The following is a 17,916-nucleotide window of genomic DNA, read 5'->3' as shown; positions in this document are numbered from 1 at the left end:
TGTCTGGGAGGGAAGCACCTGAACTGTTCTGTGTGCCCTGCCGTTCCTACACCCAGCTGTGCTTGGCAGAGACTGCCCAGTCCCAAGCTTCCTCAATCTGACTGCCAACACTCTCCTATCCACCAACCTCTGCCCTCTTGACGCCACCTCTCAAGGACAGGCTGCCCCAACCCTTGCTTACCTGTGAACTGAGGACTCAAGGCCTGAGGGTTATGGATAATATCTTTCCAAAGCAGTTCAAATTCTGGTATCCTGGCAACATTCTGAAGTAGTCTTACGAGGTCGCGGCCAATCATCAAACATTCCATGAACTAGATGGGGTGGATAGCAGGAAACAGGAAAGAGAATAGAAACATGGATTGTTTACCTGTTGCAGGGAGGAAGGAACAACATGTTCTAGGCAGGGGAGGAAAGAGGGTCGAAGGGGTTATACGATTTTTCCTGGAACCAAGGGTTGGCTCCAAGCTGTTCAGGGGAAGACAGCTGAAGTGGGGGACTGATATCAAGGATGAGAGGTTACTGGAAACTGCGGAAGCCCTGCTGGTTTTCACATTAATCTGTTGCCCTGTCCTCTGAGAATTGTTTCACTCCAGGTCAAGGGATACTAAGACTCAAAAAGGCTAGGGCTGGCAAGTTGAACCCCAGACATCTTACCCCAGAACTTGCTTGGTCCAACAGAACATTCTATGGTAATGGAAATGATTTCTATCTGTGCTGTCCAAAAGGATACCCATTAGCCACAGGTGGCTAATAAGCACTTAAAATGTGGCTAATTCACCTAAGGAACTGAATTTAAAATTTTTTATCTAACTTCAATTAATTTTTTTTTTTTAGGCCACACTGTGTGGCATGCGGGATCTTAGTTCCCTGACCAGGGATTGAACTACACCCCCTGCATTGGGAGAACAGAGTCTTAACCACTGGACCGCCAGAGAAGGCCCTAATTTCAATTCATTTTAACTTATATTGCCACATGTGGCTAGCGGCCACTGCATTAGACAGCTTAACTCTAGCATCTGTCTCCCTTGGGAGATCTGACAGTGGACAATACACAATCCCACGTGATCATGGCAATTACCCAGGTGGGTAGGTGGGGGAGACAACCTAACAGTGGGAACACAAGACAGCTTCTGTCTGTGGTGTGCTGTGCAACGGTGTTCATGAAGCTGACCAGGAAAATCCCTTGGATGCCAGCGTAACCGGCAGCATTCTAGGAACCAGGGCTACTCCACACTCATTTCTCCACCCTTCTATCCTCATCTGTCTTAGAGTGATGAAAAAACAACCGACCTTGAACCACCTCCATCTCTCCAACACATCTCTGGCCCCAGGTCACCACACAGGACAGAAAGAGGTGTCCCATCCTGGGTTTCACTTCCCCACACTGGTTTTGTCCTCACCCGCTCCCGAAGCAGTGAGATGCAGAAGTCCACCTCCTTCTGCCGCAGGGCCTGCAGCTGGGCGGTCCCATGGTGGTCCACGATGAGGCGGAGGTATGTGTAAACAGCCATGGCAATGAGGATGCTGCTCTTCAATACCCATTCCCTGCAGGGAGGGAAGACACTGGCACCTGTACTCCGTCTAGACCCTCCCAATTCATCCCCACACTTGGCTCCAGTGCCTCACAGATGTCTGATGATTAGCACTGGAAGTAAGTTTTTGGTTCCTTAATTGCCCGCTCCTGCTGTCGTTATCTATCTTGGACTATTAACTGGCTAAGGTAGGGACAACTGCCTCCCACTCTACCAAGTGCCCAATAAAGGTAAGTGCTAAATAAAAGCAATCTCTCTTTACCACGTAAGAACTTAGCTTCCAATAGAATAATTTTATTTGTTGACTCTGTCACTCAAACATTAACTGAGTGCCTATCGTGTGCCAAGCACTGTCGAGGTACAAGGGACAGAGATAAGCCAGAGCTTCTGCCTGGCTCAGACCATGAAGAAAAAGGTTTGCAAGTGTCCCTCAGTCAGTGGTTCGTAAAGTGTGGCCCAAGGACCTCTGGGGATTACCAAGGCCCTTTCAGGACGCTGGAGATTTCAGAACACACCGTGTCAGCTTGTCATTAGCAGCCCACCACGTCACAAACCTTCCCCTGGCTTGCTCTCTGGCCACTGATCCCACTCCCAGTCAATGAGTCACCTGCCTTAAATCATAACCTGAAAAGAAGAACAAGATTTTGGATAGCAAACCTATTTTCCTGGGAGTTTTAGACGTTCCCTGAGGAAAGGGGGGAATGAAAGAATTATGCGTTCCCTGCTGCTTGAAAAGGGGTGTTAAGACACAGTGGGGAGATTCCAAAGACTCCAATGCTGGCTCAAAGCACCAAAACTGGGGAGCTGTCTCCCCCAAGCAAGTAGTTTGTAAGGGCTTTGGCACCCCTGCTGGAAGGCAGGAAACCAGAGGAAGAAGACAGGGAGTTTAATTAACCCAACCAGGCAACATCCTGATTCCGGAAAAGTGCTCAAGCCACCTAATTAAGAGACTCTGGACTTTTCCTTTCACAGAATGAAAGCAGCAGCCAAGGACACAGGGATGGGTCTCCCACCTGCACCTGCTATCTTTTGATTCCACAGCCCTAGAAACACTTGGGAAGGAGTGACAGGGAAGGTGTGGAAGAGGACAGTTTTAAACTTCTAGGGACTCACTTACATCAAAGGATGTGAGATTTTTGGAGGGCAGGAGAAAAGGTAGGGCAGTTATCTGACACCTGTACACTAAGACTGCACTCTAATTGCCCAAATGAGCGGAATTCTGCTTTAAGGTATGGGAACACGAGGTATCTGGCACCAGGGACAAAATGAGAAAAATCACTTTTTAGGAACATTTGCTGGTAGAGGTGATGAATGTATCTGAATCCTGGGTTGGGGTAATGAACAGAAAGAGAGATGAAAGTGAAACCCTCTGATCCAGGGCGTTAGGAAGGCACAGCGACCTAAGAGAAGCAGAGACCTGGTAAGAAACCACTAGGATCTCATGTGCTGTGTGCTGGTACCAAAGACGGAAGAAGTGCCGCCAGCCGCACCTGCAGCTGCGCATCCAGGCCCAGGGCACTAGGTGGCACTGCTTGGCAGACCGGGCACAGCTTTCAAGCTCCGGCAGAGCACAGAACACAGCCGCCTCTTTCACAAGTGTGAATAAGGGAGGAGGTCCATTCTTCTAAACCATCAGAAATATGGAGGCTATCAGCCCTCTCAATCACGTGACTACTCTGGTGTCCTCTCCCAGAAATAGACTCTGAAATCAAGCAACAGGAAGACTGAGGCCACAGGACTCAGAGGTAGGCCTCACCCCCAAACAAGTTCATATATGGAACAGCCCTCATATTTTCTGGTCCTTTACTTTGATGGGGAAGGGAAAGAATCAGCTGGAAAGCCCAACATGCCCCCTCATGCCCTCTGTACCACTGGTCTCAGTGACCTCCTCACTCCCACCACCGCCTGTGCCACTTCAACAAAAGGGGGGGCATGGGCAGGATGGATAGTCTTGGAAGGGAGAAAAGGGGTACCTGCCAGGCCTGGGTGGCTGGCTGGCTCGACTCTGCTGAGCTCATTCTCCCCCACCTCCCTGCCAAAGATAAACATTCCATGGAGGTCTGGATCAAAAATAAACCCTTATCAGATGAAATGAGTTTTTCCTGGGCTCCGAGAGATTTCAGCAAAGACCTTCTTTCCCACTCCTTCATCCCTGGGCCATACCATGGAATTAATTCCTTCACTTGCCACCAATACACTGGTCTCTCCCTCTCCCACCTCATCCCCTCTAACCTAAGGTGTTCTTGGGCCACTAACAGTCTTCACACAACCCTTGCATCCCCATTTCCCACACTCACACCCACTGAGGCCATATCTGGCTCCTGCCCCACCCTTCACGATAGACTCTACCTCTGCTCCATCAGGATATCCAGAACACTCTCTGCCAACCAGATATTTTTTGCCGTAACATCCCCACCTGATCAAAGGGGGAGAAAACAGAGAATCAGAATGGCTCTGATTAGTGACTCAGCTAATCCAGTACACTTCTTCACCATCCTACTGGTCCATCCCTAACTGTTATCCCATCACTGATGTTCTGAGTGCTGGAAAGACTGTCTTCTGTTCTGTCACGCTTTAAAGTTTCCCCCTTTGACTCCAGAGAGAAGGGAAGGGAAGGTGTGGGATTTTTCCAGAAACCAGAACTGCTACTTTTCCGTAGACAGGGGGTTGGAATGGGAATACTTTGACCCCTGAAAGGGAATGTCTGGGAAGGAGATATGAAAAGCCCATGCTTGGAAAGAAAGGATGGTATTTCAGACAGGGCCTGAGAAGTGCAGGTGGCTAGCAAGAGCTGCAGTCCAGCCAGTGGATGTCCCAAATCCTGTGTCAGGCTCATGACAGGCCAAGGGTTTCTTGCCTCCAGGTATCACAGTCTTGAGTGCTTGCTATGAAACTTCCTGGGGCTGAATTAAACATTCAGTAATGCCAGACCAAAGTCTTAGGATGAGAAGTGGGGACTCCCTATTCGGGAGAAGCCAAACAGGGAAGAAAGTACCAGGAGAGTGGATAAAAACAGCCAGCACAACAATGCTATGCCTTGCCCCAGGTCCTAATTTTAAAATTCCATGTTCACAGAGTCACACATCACATAGATTAAGGTTTATACACATCACAACAGGAGCATCGGTGTTGTACAAAATCCTGAAGAGGAAGCAAAGAACCAAGGGGCAATGGTGAGATAGAGGGGCAGGGTCATTTTTAAACAAACACATGTAATTTGGGGAATAAAAGTAGCAGGGGCAGGCCTCTTGGATATTCAGTGGCTCAGACAGATGTCACTGATGCCAAGAAGATAACAAAACCTAAATGTCAGGGTCTGTTCTGTGACACAGTTCGTCCCTCAAACTGGCCCCAAGTGTTCAGAACATTGAGGTGGAGCCAGAGAAGATGCCTGGGTTTCTGAAAGTACAGTGTGATGAGAACCAGTTGTTTTGCCCTTACTTCTCTCCCCATTCCTTCCAGATTCTTCCTGATCCAATATGCCATGAAACCCCAGAGTAAGGACTGGTTACCATAGGCCAACTATTTTATACCAGGCCTCGAGTTTGGCAGGAAGGAAAAGGAGGCAAGACTTATTGCTTCAAAAGGCCCCCAGTAATTTTTCAATTTCTTTCTGCAACATACGTGGCCAGAAGATGCCTGGGTCAAAAGGAAAGAGTCTAAGCAATCCAGGAATCAAGTCCCTCAGGTACTTAATCGTTCTCCATTGCCTGGATTTACGCTCTGGGCTGCTCTCCTTTCTTCTTTACGTTCTTGTCATCCAACTCACCGGCAATCTGCTTCATGAATGTCATGCAAACACCATCGGCTCCCAGAACCCCACTCTTCACTAGTTCCCGTACCAACCACACCAACTAAAGGAGAGAGGAAAAGACAGATGAAGAGAAAGGCCTGTGAATTTGAGAAAGGGGCTAATCCAATCACATTAGAATTTAGGTGTACAAAGGTAATGGTATGTTACCCCCGATTCCTCCTTCCCTTCCCCTTAGGAGAGGATCCATTCTGTTACGTCTCTGAGCTGGATCTCTCTTTTCTTTCTGGCCTTACCTGAGTACGGCAGGTATCCTGCAACTTCAAGTACTTCTCCATAAGTATCTGGTTGATTTTATTCAGGACAATATTCATGCCGTCACGACTCACCAGAGCCAAGTCCCGGTAACACTGTGAGAAGTGAGGTTTGTGAGCAGCCAGCAAGCTGAGGACGGGCTCCTGATCCCACTCATTGTGGGCCCCCTGCCCCCTGGCCTCTCCAACTTAAATACCACCAATGAGATATGAGTGGCAATGGAAGACTTTCCACTCTGGAAGGCAGCTGTCTTCACCACTATAGCACCAATGCAAAGACTTTCCACCCTAGATGCCATCCTTCCACCCCAAGCCTACCCCTTGCTCTGTCACATAGGGTGGGGAAAGGGGACTGACCTACTCTAATAAGGCAGAAAAGCCTGCTAAGAAAGGCTCCCTTTCCCCTACCTCCCTTCTTAGGAAGCGTCACACTGTTTGATGCCACTAGCTGAGCAAAACCAGGTGGAGGCCATCTGCTTTTCATCTGCCAGTAAAAGGTCACTGTAGAATGGGTTTGCTTGAATAGCTTGGAAAGGATCTCAAAGAGATTTGTAGACTTGCATTGACACAGCCAGATGAAGCAAAAGGCTAGGAGTATTAAGGAAAGAGGCTTCAGAGACCATGACCCTGGAAAGAAAGGGCAGAACCAAACCAAACTTCCTTAGCTAAACACCTTTCTTCTTTTCTCTGGGCTGCCCTTTGCTTCTGCCAAGTATTGAAAAAGGAGGGGTCCTTAAGCACACCCAACTCAGGGGGAGGTGAGGGAAGGCATGCCAATTTCCTCTGAGAGCTCTTGTTTCTCTTCCCGCTAGAGCTTTTCTCACCCTGTCTCTCTAAAGAGACCAGACTCCTGGAGGACCATCTTAGGGGACCTCATTAGCAATCTCCTTAGCCGGCTGAGTTCTATGCTGCCTGGGTCTCAGCACAAAGGGTAAACTTTAGATAGGCAGTATCCCACCACCTCAGAAGGCCAGTAGCAAGGACAGCATCAACAATAATAGCAATTATAATAGGGAACATGCATTGGCGTTGTGCACAAACTCTCTATTCTCTTTATTGCATGTGAATCACATAATCACCCTATTTATTAACATCTCTGTTTTTACAGATGAGGAAACAGGCACAGAGAGGTTAAAGTGATTTGCCCCAGGTCACATTAGAGATAAAAGGAAGATTCAAGTCCCAGCACTGCAACTCTACACTCCATGCTCTTAACCACCCCATACCACCGTCAGAAATAACTAAAAGGAAACGAGGCTGCTGGGGATGTAGGTAAGCATTTAGAGTGGCTTTGTGACTACTACATTTCTAAACTCGTTCATCCTAAGCATTCAAAAGAGAAGTGCTGATACTCCTCAAGACCCCTGCTCCCTGGCCTTGGTGTGTCTAGGGACTCCTAAGAGATTAGCTATTGCTACTTCCACTTCCTCTATTGTCCTTAAGTCAAAACAATCTATCTGATAAAAATATGAACACTTAGAGATTCCCCCATGTGCCATAAACTTTTCATATCCAAAGGAGAATTTGCTTATCCTCTGAATGCATCTGCAGAGGGAGGGCTGGGAGATCAAAAGTACAAGCAAGGGAACAAGAAAGAGATAAGAGAACCCAGTGACCTACTGCCAACCCGCTGGTCAGTAAATGTGGTTCAGCCCTGGAGCCTCCCCTGGAGTGAGTCACAGCATGGGCAGAGGACTGAGGGAAGAAGAGGCAGAAGGGAAACCTATGTCAGGCCAAAGATAGAGACATTACTAATTAGTAGTGGAGGAGCAGAGAGGAGAACAGAGAGGAGCGCTGTCTGTTCAAAACAAAAGCAGAAATCCCAGAAATGCAGAAGAGACCCAGGACAGGGAAGGAGGACAGCCCCTCAGGAGACATAGGGTCAGATGAAGCAAGCAGATTCTGTCTGCCTAATTCCGTGCTCCATCTGGGACCTTATCAACCACAACTGCTGGTAACACATGGCGGCTGGGTACCAGGAGTATCATATTCCTGATGCTGCGGTTGTCTCTCCAAACTCTGTGCCAGTTTGCTGCCTGGCTTGGAAGATAAGTAGGTGGGGAAAACAACTCAGTGGGAAACAGAGGGTCTCAAAAGAAAGGAGAGTTGACAGAATGGTGCTGAGGTAGCCTATCTGTCCTGTGTTGGCAGTAGTGATATTCCAGCCTAGGCCCTCATAGCCCCCAGCTTTCTTTCTGGAGCTGCCTGCTGAGAGAAGCACCTGAACCAAGAACTGCCAGGGCCTGGACTTGACCTTTAATGAAGAGGGAACTTGGCATCGATGTTAAATCCTTTCCTATCACCTGTATCTACTGACTGCGAGAGGCTGCACAGAAGCTAAGGCCTCCAACTTAGCCTCCCACCACACTGCAGTCCCCCAGCCAGGCTGCTACCAGCTATTCAGTTCAGACATCAAATAGGAAATAAACTCAAAGAATATAAACACAAGAGCTGCCAACGCAAGTTAAGAAGGTAGAACTGGAACAAGATCCATGCCATGCATGTTCCACTCTCCACCAATACCTGACTGCTCTCTCCTTAACTAAGTTCTCGTGTTTAGCTCTACCTACTAAGAAGTCCCAGAGAGCTGGTCCTAACTCTTTGAACCTGCCTGCCAGCACTGACAGCGGCTGCTCAGCTCATGCCTTCCCAGAGCAGGTTTCTGATGTGTTCAAGACTCAGTTTCCACTACCACCTTCTCCAGCATCCCCACCTCCCACCTCTCAGCCCATGGAGATGTAGGAACAGCAGAATCTCCAACCCACCCTGAGGTTTCTGTTCCAGTGACAGAATTAACTCCAAATAAACCCTTAGGAAACACTCTCCTGTTTTAAGCTGAAGCCTAAAACAGTGCATTAGGAACAGTCCTCATCAGTAACTCCTACCTGAAACTTCTGCAGTACAGAAAGTATTTTGTAAGATAATCACCCTTTTAGGGAGAAGGATTAAAGCAGTAAGAGGTCACAGATTCTTCCACCATACTCTGACCTGGCTCAAGGCCTCTGAATGAGTCACTACCTGATAGTTCCTCACTTGCCTAAAACTGACTGTATCTTCCTAATTCCCGTCTCCACCCCCTTTGTCTGAAAAGGTCTGACCTGGGGGCCTGCCAGCCTAGGAGGCTCCCAGGTAGGGGATGTACTTGGAAACCCCCAGCATGTGCACATAATCCTGGTGCAGCTATCAACCAACTATGAGATCCAAGGTGAGGGCCTGGGGCCACCCTCATGGGGCTGTCATAGAGCAAAAAGAAGACAAGGTACTCTAGTCCCTTGTCATGTCTGGATGGCCAAACTCATGACATAATAAGCATTTATAACACACAGCCCTGTGGCCTCTCACTGCCAGGTCAGGCAAAGAGCTAGAAATACCACAGGGCCCTGCCCCCTTCACTGAAGTTTACTGATGTACCCTAGCTGATTCAGATCTCACCCGAAACACAAATAAAACCAGCAGGCAAGATGAATTTGCACTGAGATGACTAAATAAGATTTTAATTGTATGTATAAAAACCCACGTGAGAGAAAACTAAACCTTAACCCCAACCTTTCACTGCCATCTTTGCCAACACTTTCTTCAAAATAGAGGGGCTGGGCTCGATCACATTACTGGTTAACAACACCAGATTGGAGACATTCATTTGTCTTCAAGGATCTCGATGATAAATTCAGTATGAAAATGAAATGTTGAATTTTTTTTAAAGATGTTTTTGATGTGAACCATTTTTAAAGTCTTTATTGAATTTGTTACAATATTGCTTCCGCAAGGCATGAGGGATCTCCGCTCCCCGACCAGGGATCGAACCTGCACCCCCTGCATTGGAAGGCGAAGTCTTAACCACTGAACCACCAGGGAAGTCCCTGAAATGCCAATTTAACTCAACAATGTCCCAGCCCAGAAATGGCCTGGGAAACCAAGGGCATCGGTCCCCAAGGCCATTCACCAACTTGTGAATACTTGCTGCCCTACCGCCCACCCTCACCCCAGATCCCGCTCCAGTTGGCATCAGGAGTACAAATACATCAGGTTGCCACGCCCATAAGTCCTTCCCCTGAGGTTAATTCAAACAGCTAGGCCAGGGGATCATGGGCATACGTTCTTGTTCCTGGGAATGATTTTCCCTTGGTTTTCCTTGAACAAAGGACAATGTGTCTGACCTCCAGGTTTCTTACAGGTACACTGGGAGTGGTTTGGGGGAAGAGAACAAAGCCACCAGTTTCACATGGCTTTTTGAGAGGATTAAATGAAATGTGTCTGGGACTTCCCTGGTGGTCCAGTGATAAAGAATCCACCTTCCAGGAGGGAAAGGGAAGCTGGGGCAAAGTGAGAGAGTAGTACTGACTTATATACACTACCAAATGTAAAATGGATGGCTAGTGGGAAGCTGCTGCACAGCACAGGGAGATCAGCTCGATGCTTTGTGACGACCTAGAGGGTGGGATAGGGAGGGTGGGAGGGAGCACAAGAGGTAGGGGATATGGGGATATATGTATACATATAGCTGATTCACTTTGTTCTGCAGCAGAAAGTAACACAACATTGTAAAGCAATTATACTCCAATAAAGATATTAAAAAAAAAAAAAAGAATCCGCCTTCCAATGCAGGGGACGCAGGTTCAATCCCTGGCCGGGGAGCTAAGATCCCACATGCCGCAGGGCAACTAAGCCTGCACGCCACAACTACTGAGCTGGAGCGCCTCAACTAGAGAAGAGAAAACTCGCATGCTACAACTAGAGAGAAGCCCGCGCACCACAATGAAGATCCCGTGTGCCGCAACGAAGACCAGACACAGCCAAGAAAAAACAAATAAATAAATGAAATGTGTCTGGATACAGCCGAACACAATGCTGGACACAAAGCATGTCTGTTTCCTTCCACACTCCTTTTGTTCAAGGAAGGGGCAAGGAGAACAGTGAATTCCCCCCTCTCCAAGCTCCTTCCTCTATGTCGGTGTCATGCAGTTAATGCCAGATACCAGACATATGTTTCTAAACCATCATGCAAGACTCAAGGACAAAGAAAGTGGAAATCTAGAGAGGCAAAAGACAGGACTTTGCTCCTTTCTTATAGAAAGAATGGAATCCAAAGAGACCATCCTGCTCAGTCCCTCGCCTCAGGAAGGACTTCTCTTAAACCATTCCACATAAAGGAGACTCTTCTATTTGTGAAGAACCCCAGACTAATTTTCATACGGTATTCCTCAGAAGTCTGACTCCAGTGTACTCTTTTTTTTTTTTTTTTTTTGCGGTACACGGGCCTCTCACTGTTGTGGCCTCTCCTATTGCAGAGCACAGGCTCCAGATGCACAGGCTCAGCAGCCATGGCTCACGGGCCCACCTGCTCCGCAGCATGTGGGATCTTCCCGGACCGGGGCACAAACCCGTGTCCCCTGCATCGGCAGGCGGACTCTCAACCACTGCGCCACCAGGGAAGCCCTCCAGTGTACTCTTAATCACTACCTTATTACTGCCTCACCTAACATTAAGCTGTCTTACTTATTTATTTATTTACTTATTTATCTACCTATCTATCTATTTATCTATTGGCTGCCCTGTGTGACTTTCAGTAACCTGGGCCACAGCAGTGAAAGTCCAGAATCCTAACCACTAGGCCACCAGGGAACTCCCAAGCTGTCTAATTTAATCCTACTTGCTGCAATGTTAAACCTGGTTTCTGTCCACCTGCATTGATAAAACCTGCAAACTACAAGTCATGCTCTTCTGGATAAGAACTCTCAACAGACTTGCTTATATTTGTGCACTTCTCTGGATTAAATCCCAACTCTTTTAGCCTTGACTCATAAATCTACAGTTATTTTTTTAAAGTCTTTATTGAATTTGTTACAATATTGCTTCTGTTTTATGTTTTGGCTTTTTGGCTGCCAGGCATGTGGGATCTCAGCTCCCGGCCCAGGGATCCAACCCACACCCCCTGCATTGGAAGGTGCAGTCTCAATCACTGGACCGCCTGGGAAGCCCCTAAGTCTACAATTTAAAACTCTTTAAATGCTTTTTCACTCTCACAACTGCCTTTTCTTGTCTTTTAGCTTCAGAATCTGGAAAAAGAGAAAGGACTTTAGTCAGAGTGACCAATTTACTGAGTGAAAAGGGAGTTGCAACTATATTTGGAGAACAAGATGATCTAGCCCTGGTCAAAGGGTGTGGTACTATTCCAGTTAAATCATAAGTTCTACCATATTCTCAGATCATATCTGAGAAGGGAGTGTGGGTCCAGAGAAGGGAGTCTTACCTTCTGGGCTTGGGCAGGTTCGGTGAGGACAAGCGTGAAGAGGCCCAGGCAGATTTCCTCGTGCTGGGGGGGGCCTTTGCATACCTGGGATATGAGGAAAGAAAAAACTAGCTGTCACTCACAGGAGGGAAGTTCTTGAGCACAGCTGCTCCCAGAAAATTTGGGACTCTTGAGTGACCTGCAAAGGAGAATCATCGACTCTTAAATCTGATGATCTCCTTCTCCTAAAAGTGATGGGGCATCTGTTTTAGGAGAGAGGTGGAGGGAAAGGATGGACCCATACTGCTTTCTCCAAGGCTTGATGAAGGATAGAGGCAGAAAATAAAGAGGGTTTAAAATGAGAACAAAACAAAACAAAACCCTACTCCACACCTTTACCAGACCTTAACAGCCTTTAGTAGAAAGGGAGCTGCTAAGAGTCATTCATGGATTAACAAGTGCACCTACCAAGTCAAGACCTTGGGCAAATCATTGAACCTCTGATATTTGTAAGGTGAAGACATAATAAGAATAATTACTACTAATAAGTAAGAAATATTTACTGAACATTCACTATGTGCCAGAAACTACTCTAAATCCTTTACATGTATTACTTTGAATCCTTTCAACCTCACAGACTGATTAAGAAATGTAAAAGATCAAATATGTGAGAATGATTTACAAAGAAAAAAGCCACCACAGAACTATGAGTTATTTTTTAAAGTTGTTATTCAAAGACACCTAAGGCTCCAACAGATGGGATTCCCACATTAAGAAAGAAAGAGAGGAGAGGGGGGTGGTGGTGGGATGAACTGGGAGATTGGGATTGACATATATACACTAATATGTATAAATAGATAACTAATAAGAACCTGCCGTATAAAAAATAAATAAATGAAAGAAAGAGAGGAGTTGGGAAGCCTCGTTCAGGAAACCAAGACCTTAACTTCAACCCCCTAGTTCTTAACCACTGAAGTCTTTCCATCTTTCTTTTTTTTTTTTCTTTCCATCTCTTTGTTCATGTCTTTAAGCTTTCAAAGCAGCAGAAATGGGTACGGGGAGAGTACTATACTCACGTAGGCATTGAGGGCGTCATTGGCTTCTCTCTCTGAGACACCAGTGGTCATCGATGTCACAATGCTCATACATCTTTCCAACCTCTGTGAAGGGGTGAGAAAAAATTCAGAGTGCTCCATACCACCACCTGTGATGTATTTCTGGCCCCCAATAAAGCTTTTAAAAATTTAAATCTCATCACGTCTCTAGACCTAACTACCAGTTTACAAGTCAAGTCACCATGAGGATATCATCAGCCAAGTCCAGAATGTATAAATCATGACAGGCTTCCTGATTTCTTTAACATTTAAATTGCAAGGAAAAAGCAGGGAGGGAGAACCCCATGTATTAAAAGAAGTTTAAGGGAATTCCCTGGCAGTCCAGTGGTTAGGATTCTGTGCTTTCACTGCCGGGGCCTGGGTTCGATCCCTGGTAGGGGAACTAAGATCCCACAAACCACAAGGTGTGGCCAAAAAAAAAAAAAAGAGGCTTAAGATTTCAACCCCTTGAATAAAATAAGAATCCATGAGTCCATGCTGATAGATAGAGATGTACATACATGATAAATAAAGAAGGGAAAGCTCTTCCTTACAGTGGAATGCCAACTAAAAATGCAGAAGGAATGACAGGAATAATAATTGATTCAGGCAAATATCATCAATGAATGCTAAAACCAGAGGCAAAACTTTCACAAGAGAATATTTACATAGGTTCAAAATACTAATTACAAAGAGAAAATAACTGTAGGAAATCCTGAAGGATACCACCTTAACCAAGTTATCAGAGTTAATATCCCAAATAACAAGACAAACTGACAGCTGACATACGCACCTCTGATATGGTGCACTGAAAAGGCTAAACATCACTTCTATGGTTTTCTTGCCCCAAATGAATAATCTCAGTCTAATCATGAAGAAATTTCAACAACCCAAATTGAGAGAGATTTATAAAATAACTGGCCTGTCAAAGTGTTTAAGGTGAAGGACAGAGATAGGACTGAGAATTAAAGAGATAGTACACCTAAATGCAATGTGTGATCCTGGACTGCTATAATGGACATTATTGGGACAACTGGTAAAATATGAATATGTACTATAAGAGTAACGTATCGGGCTTCCCTGGTGGCGCAGTGGTTGAGAGTCCGCCTGCCGATGCAGGGGACGCGGGTTCGCGCCCCGGTCCGGGAAGATCCCACATGCCGCGGAGAGGCTGGGCCCGTGAGCCATGGCCGCTGAGCCTGCGCGTCCGGAGCCTGTGCTCCGCAACGGGAGAGGCCGCAACAGTGACAGGCCCGCGTACCGCAAAGAAAAAAAAAAAAGAGTAACGTATCGATGTTAAATGTTACGACTTAGATAATAAAACGGGGATTATGTAACAGAGGATCCTTGTTCTTAGGAAATACTCCCGGAAGTATTTAAATCTTAAGTGGCATTGCGGCTGCAACTTTCTCAAAATGTTAAAATAAGTTAAAATAGGGCTATCCCTGGTGGCGCAGTGGTTGAGAGTCCGCCTGCCGATGCAGGGGACACGGGTTCGTGTCCTGGTCCGGTAAGTGCCGCGGAGCGGCTAGGCCCGTGAGCCACGGCCGCTGAGCCTGTGCGTCCGGAGCCTGTGCTCCGCAACGGGAGAGGCCACAACAGTGAGAGGCCCGCGTACCGCAAAAAAAAAAAAAAAAAAAAAAGTTAAAATAATAATATGTAGGGCCTCCCTGGTGGCGCAGTGGTTGAGAGTCCGCCTGCCGATGCAGGCTATGCGGGTTCGTGCCCCGGTCTGAGAGGATCCCATATGCCGCGGAGCGGCTGGGCCCGTGAGCCATGGCCGCTGGGCCTGTGCATCCGGAGCCTGTGCTCCGCAGCGGGAGAGGCTACAACAGTGAGAGGCCCGCGTACCGCAAACAACAACAACAACAACAACAACAATAATAATAATATGTATAGAGAGAGATAATGAAAAAGCAAATGCAGCAAATGTTAACAATTGGTGAATCTGGGTGAAGAGTATATGAGAGTTCTATGTCTTACAATTTTTCTCTAAGCTTGAAATTATTTTAAAATAGTTATTAAAAAATTAAAGGGATACATCAACTGAATGCAACAAATGTGTGATCCTTGTTTGATTACTGATCTGAAAAACCAATTATAAAAAGAATTTATGGGAATTCCCTGGTGGTCCAGTGGTTAGGATTCTGCACTTTCACTGTTGTGGGCCCAGGTTCAATCCCTGGTTGGGGAACTAAGATCCCGCAAGCCGTGCCACAGGGGAAAAAAAACAAAAAAAACCCAATAAAGCACCTGAGGAACTTAAGGAAAAAACCTTAAAAAAAAAATTTATGAGACAGTCAGTTTGAACAATGAGTATATTATTACATTGAGGAATTATTGTTAATATTTTTAGGTATGATACTGTGGCTATGTTAAAAAGAAAAAAGTCCATCTCTCACAGACATACATATGAAATACCTACAGATGAAATGATACAGCTTGGATTTGCTTCAAAATAATCCAGAGGAGACTAAAGGGAGATAAAACAAGATTGCCATGTACTGATAAGTACTGAAGCAGAGTGATGGCTCCAGGGCAATTATACTATTCTATTTCTTTATGTTTGAAATGTCCCTCCAAAAAGATAAAAACAAACTTAAAAAAAAATGAGTGTAGGAAAAAAAAGGACTAATGAAGAACAAAAGGCCAAACTAAAACCCTCCTGGGCCTCTAGTCAAACAAAGGTGGGGAGAGCTGCATTAAAGTCCATCCAAGGACTATTCTTAATTACAAAGGCTAACTCTAAGACAGCATGTGCTCAACCTTCTAAGGAGATCTTAAGTCACTGATCCTGTTCCAAAGCATTTAATACTAAACACTGAGGAAATATTGACAAGATGTATCTCATTTAAGTCAGTGAGCCTCTCCATTATTACCACCTAAACTACTTCCTGAGTCTTTTAAAATTTTATCTTGAGGATTAACCCCAAAACTGTTTAAGAAAACCAGTTCCCAATTCCCAGTGATAATGATGCTAGCAAAACAGGGACAAAGGCAGACAATTTACCTCCCCCAATCCTAAAGGTCATCACAAAACATCTTGTTGAGAACTACCACGTTGTCAAGAACCGACAAATAAGGGCAACAGGAAAGAGGTCTAGGAATGAAAGACCACCATGTTTCTCCTTTGACCATCATCCTGAGTTTGCCTATGTCCGTCCCTACCTAAGAGCAAAGCAGAACTGAGTGTTAAGACAAGGAGCTCCCATAGCCACAAAAATTCAACCTAAATTAGGCCCAAAGCCACCCAGGTTTGACAACGTCACTACCCAGCATCAGGTCTGACTATCCTCCAAATTAGGTCAGATAAGCGTGCTTAGCCTTAATCAACAGCACCTGCGTACTTGTGTAAAGGAGCTGTGAGATCACAGGAAAGCTGAGCTGTAAATCTCACAACCCACCTCTCCCACAAACTCTGAGATCCATCATTACCTAGCCCAGCTCCTATATGATAGGGGGAGGGAGGAAAAAAACCTCAGGTTGTATTTTCTCTTTTTAAATCTTATCCCCCTCCTCCTAAGATAGTTATCAATGAGTGGAGGACCAGCTCCTCCAGTCATTGCTAAATCCAGGGTGTTCTTGCTGGGAGCTCTGGGAGGCCTTACTTATCCGGCCTGGGTTAACAAACTGTTTCAGAGTGGAGGAAGACGGTGAGCAAGCAGCAGCACAGCATCCTAAAACCCTAGATATTACTTCCTACTAAAAGGAAGAAATCTCTGTTGAATCAACAGAGATGCGAGGGAAGTCAAAAGAGCAGCTGGCTGAGGAGCCAACTGACAAGCAAGGAAGAGAGGGTCCCTCCACCACTGGCAAGCCTTAGGCTAATCTTAGGTGAGTTACCTAACTTACCAAGACTTATTTAATCCTTTACTTATAATACCCTGGTTTTCTCACCTGAAAAATAGAGACAAAGCCTATATCACAAGGTTGCTCTGAGGATTAAACACGATAACATACGTGAAAGCACTTAGCAGGTAGCCTCAGTTGAATTAGACTATTCCATCTGTGAAAAAGCTCAGCGATCACACAACTAAGTCCATGAGGACCAGACTGCCCCCAACGCCCCCTGCCACTACTTATAATGGCATGCCCTCAAAGATCTCTGAAAACAGCCCTCCTGGGCTTCCCTCGTGGCGCAGTGGTTGAGAGTCTGCCTGCCGATGCAGGGGACATGAGTTCGTGCCCCGGTCCGGGAGGATCCCACATGCCACGGAGCGGCTGGGCCCGTGAGCCATGGCCACTGGGCCTGCACGTCCGGAGCCTGTGCCCCGCAACGGGAGAGGCCACAACAGTGAGAGGCCCGTGTACCGCAAAACAAACAAACAAACAAACAAAAACTGAGCCCTCCTACTACAGGACATGGGTAAGTCCCTGACCAGGCTGCAAAGCTTCCTCTCCTACTTTTGCCTTCTATGAGAGAAGAGTAACGGGAGAGGGGAGGAGGCCTGACGGATGGACCCTGCACCAAGATCCTCACACAAAGCTGGATACACAGCCCTATGGGCTGGCCTAGTTTCTAGCTATGATGTAACACAGAGACCTTGGACTAAACCAGGTTTCTCTACGCCCCTCCTTGATACTCTAAGTTCCACTCAGAGGCCTGAGTTACTCTATGGGTCACTGCCCAGTCAAGACATAAAAGTGGCCTCTTGGAACAGTGAGGCCCAGCTAAGGATGTAGAAAGTGGAAGAGTCCAGAATTTGGAGGCGTGGATAAAAGCAATGAGGAAAGAAATGTGAGGGTCAGTCCTTCCTAGGCAATAGAAGTATATAAAAGATGCTGCTCTTCCTGAACTACAGAAACTACTTTTCCAGAGATGGGAGAACTAATTACAAATCATTCAGAATGATTGAAGGACCACATCCCCTCAAAGAGGGCTGCAGGAAGCCAGATCCCTACAATCAAGTAGCAGTACCCCTCTCCCCCCCCAGTCTCCAGAGGCCCGTTGTAAAGATGGAATCACATACGCAGCTGCCAACAATTGCTGGCAGAA

The 17,916-nt window shown here is 46.4% G+C and overlaps 1 protein-coding gene across 1 annotated transcript in view; it reads right to left on the bottom strand.

Moving 5' to 3' along the window:
• Positions 1-17,916, bottom strand: part of INTS3 (integrator complex subunit 3) — a 38,961-nt gene that overhangs the window by 16,829 nt on the left and 4,216 nt on the right. The window contains exons 2-8 of the mRNA XM_082612697.1: positions 12,903-12,986; positions 11,848-11,931; positions 5,580-5,693; positions 5,302-5,386; positions 3,882-3,948; positions 1,401-1,545; positions 182-311 (exon numbers count right to left, since the gene is read on the bottom strand). Coding sequence (XP_082468823.1) covers positions 182-311; positions 1,401-1,545; positions 3,882-3,948; positions 5,302-5,386; positions 5,580-5,693; positions 11,848-11,931; positions 12,903-12,986 — 709 coding nt within the window. The remainder of the gene's footprint in view (positions 1-181; positions 312-1,400; positions 1,546-3,881; positions 3,949-5,301; positions 5,387-5,579; positions 5,694-11,847; positions 11,932-12,902; positions 12,987-17,916) is intronic.

This window comes from Mesoplodon mirus, assembly GCF_964341445.2.
Source record: "Mesoplodon mirus genome assembly, chromosome: 3".
In the NCBI taxonomy this organism is placed as follows: Eukaryota; Metazoa; Chordata; class Mammalia; order Artiodactyla; family Ziphiidae; genus Mesoplodon; species Mesoplodon mirus.
This window is presented reverse-complemented; position numbering and strand designations above follow the sequence as displayed.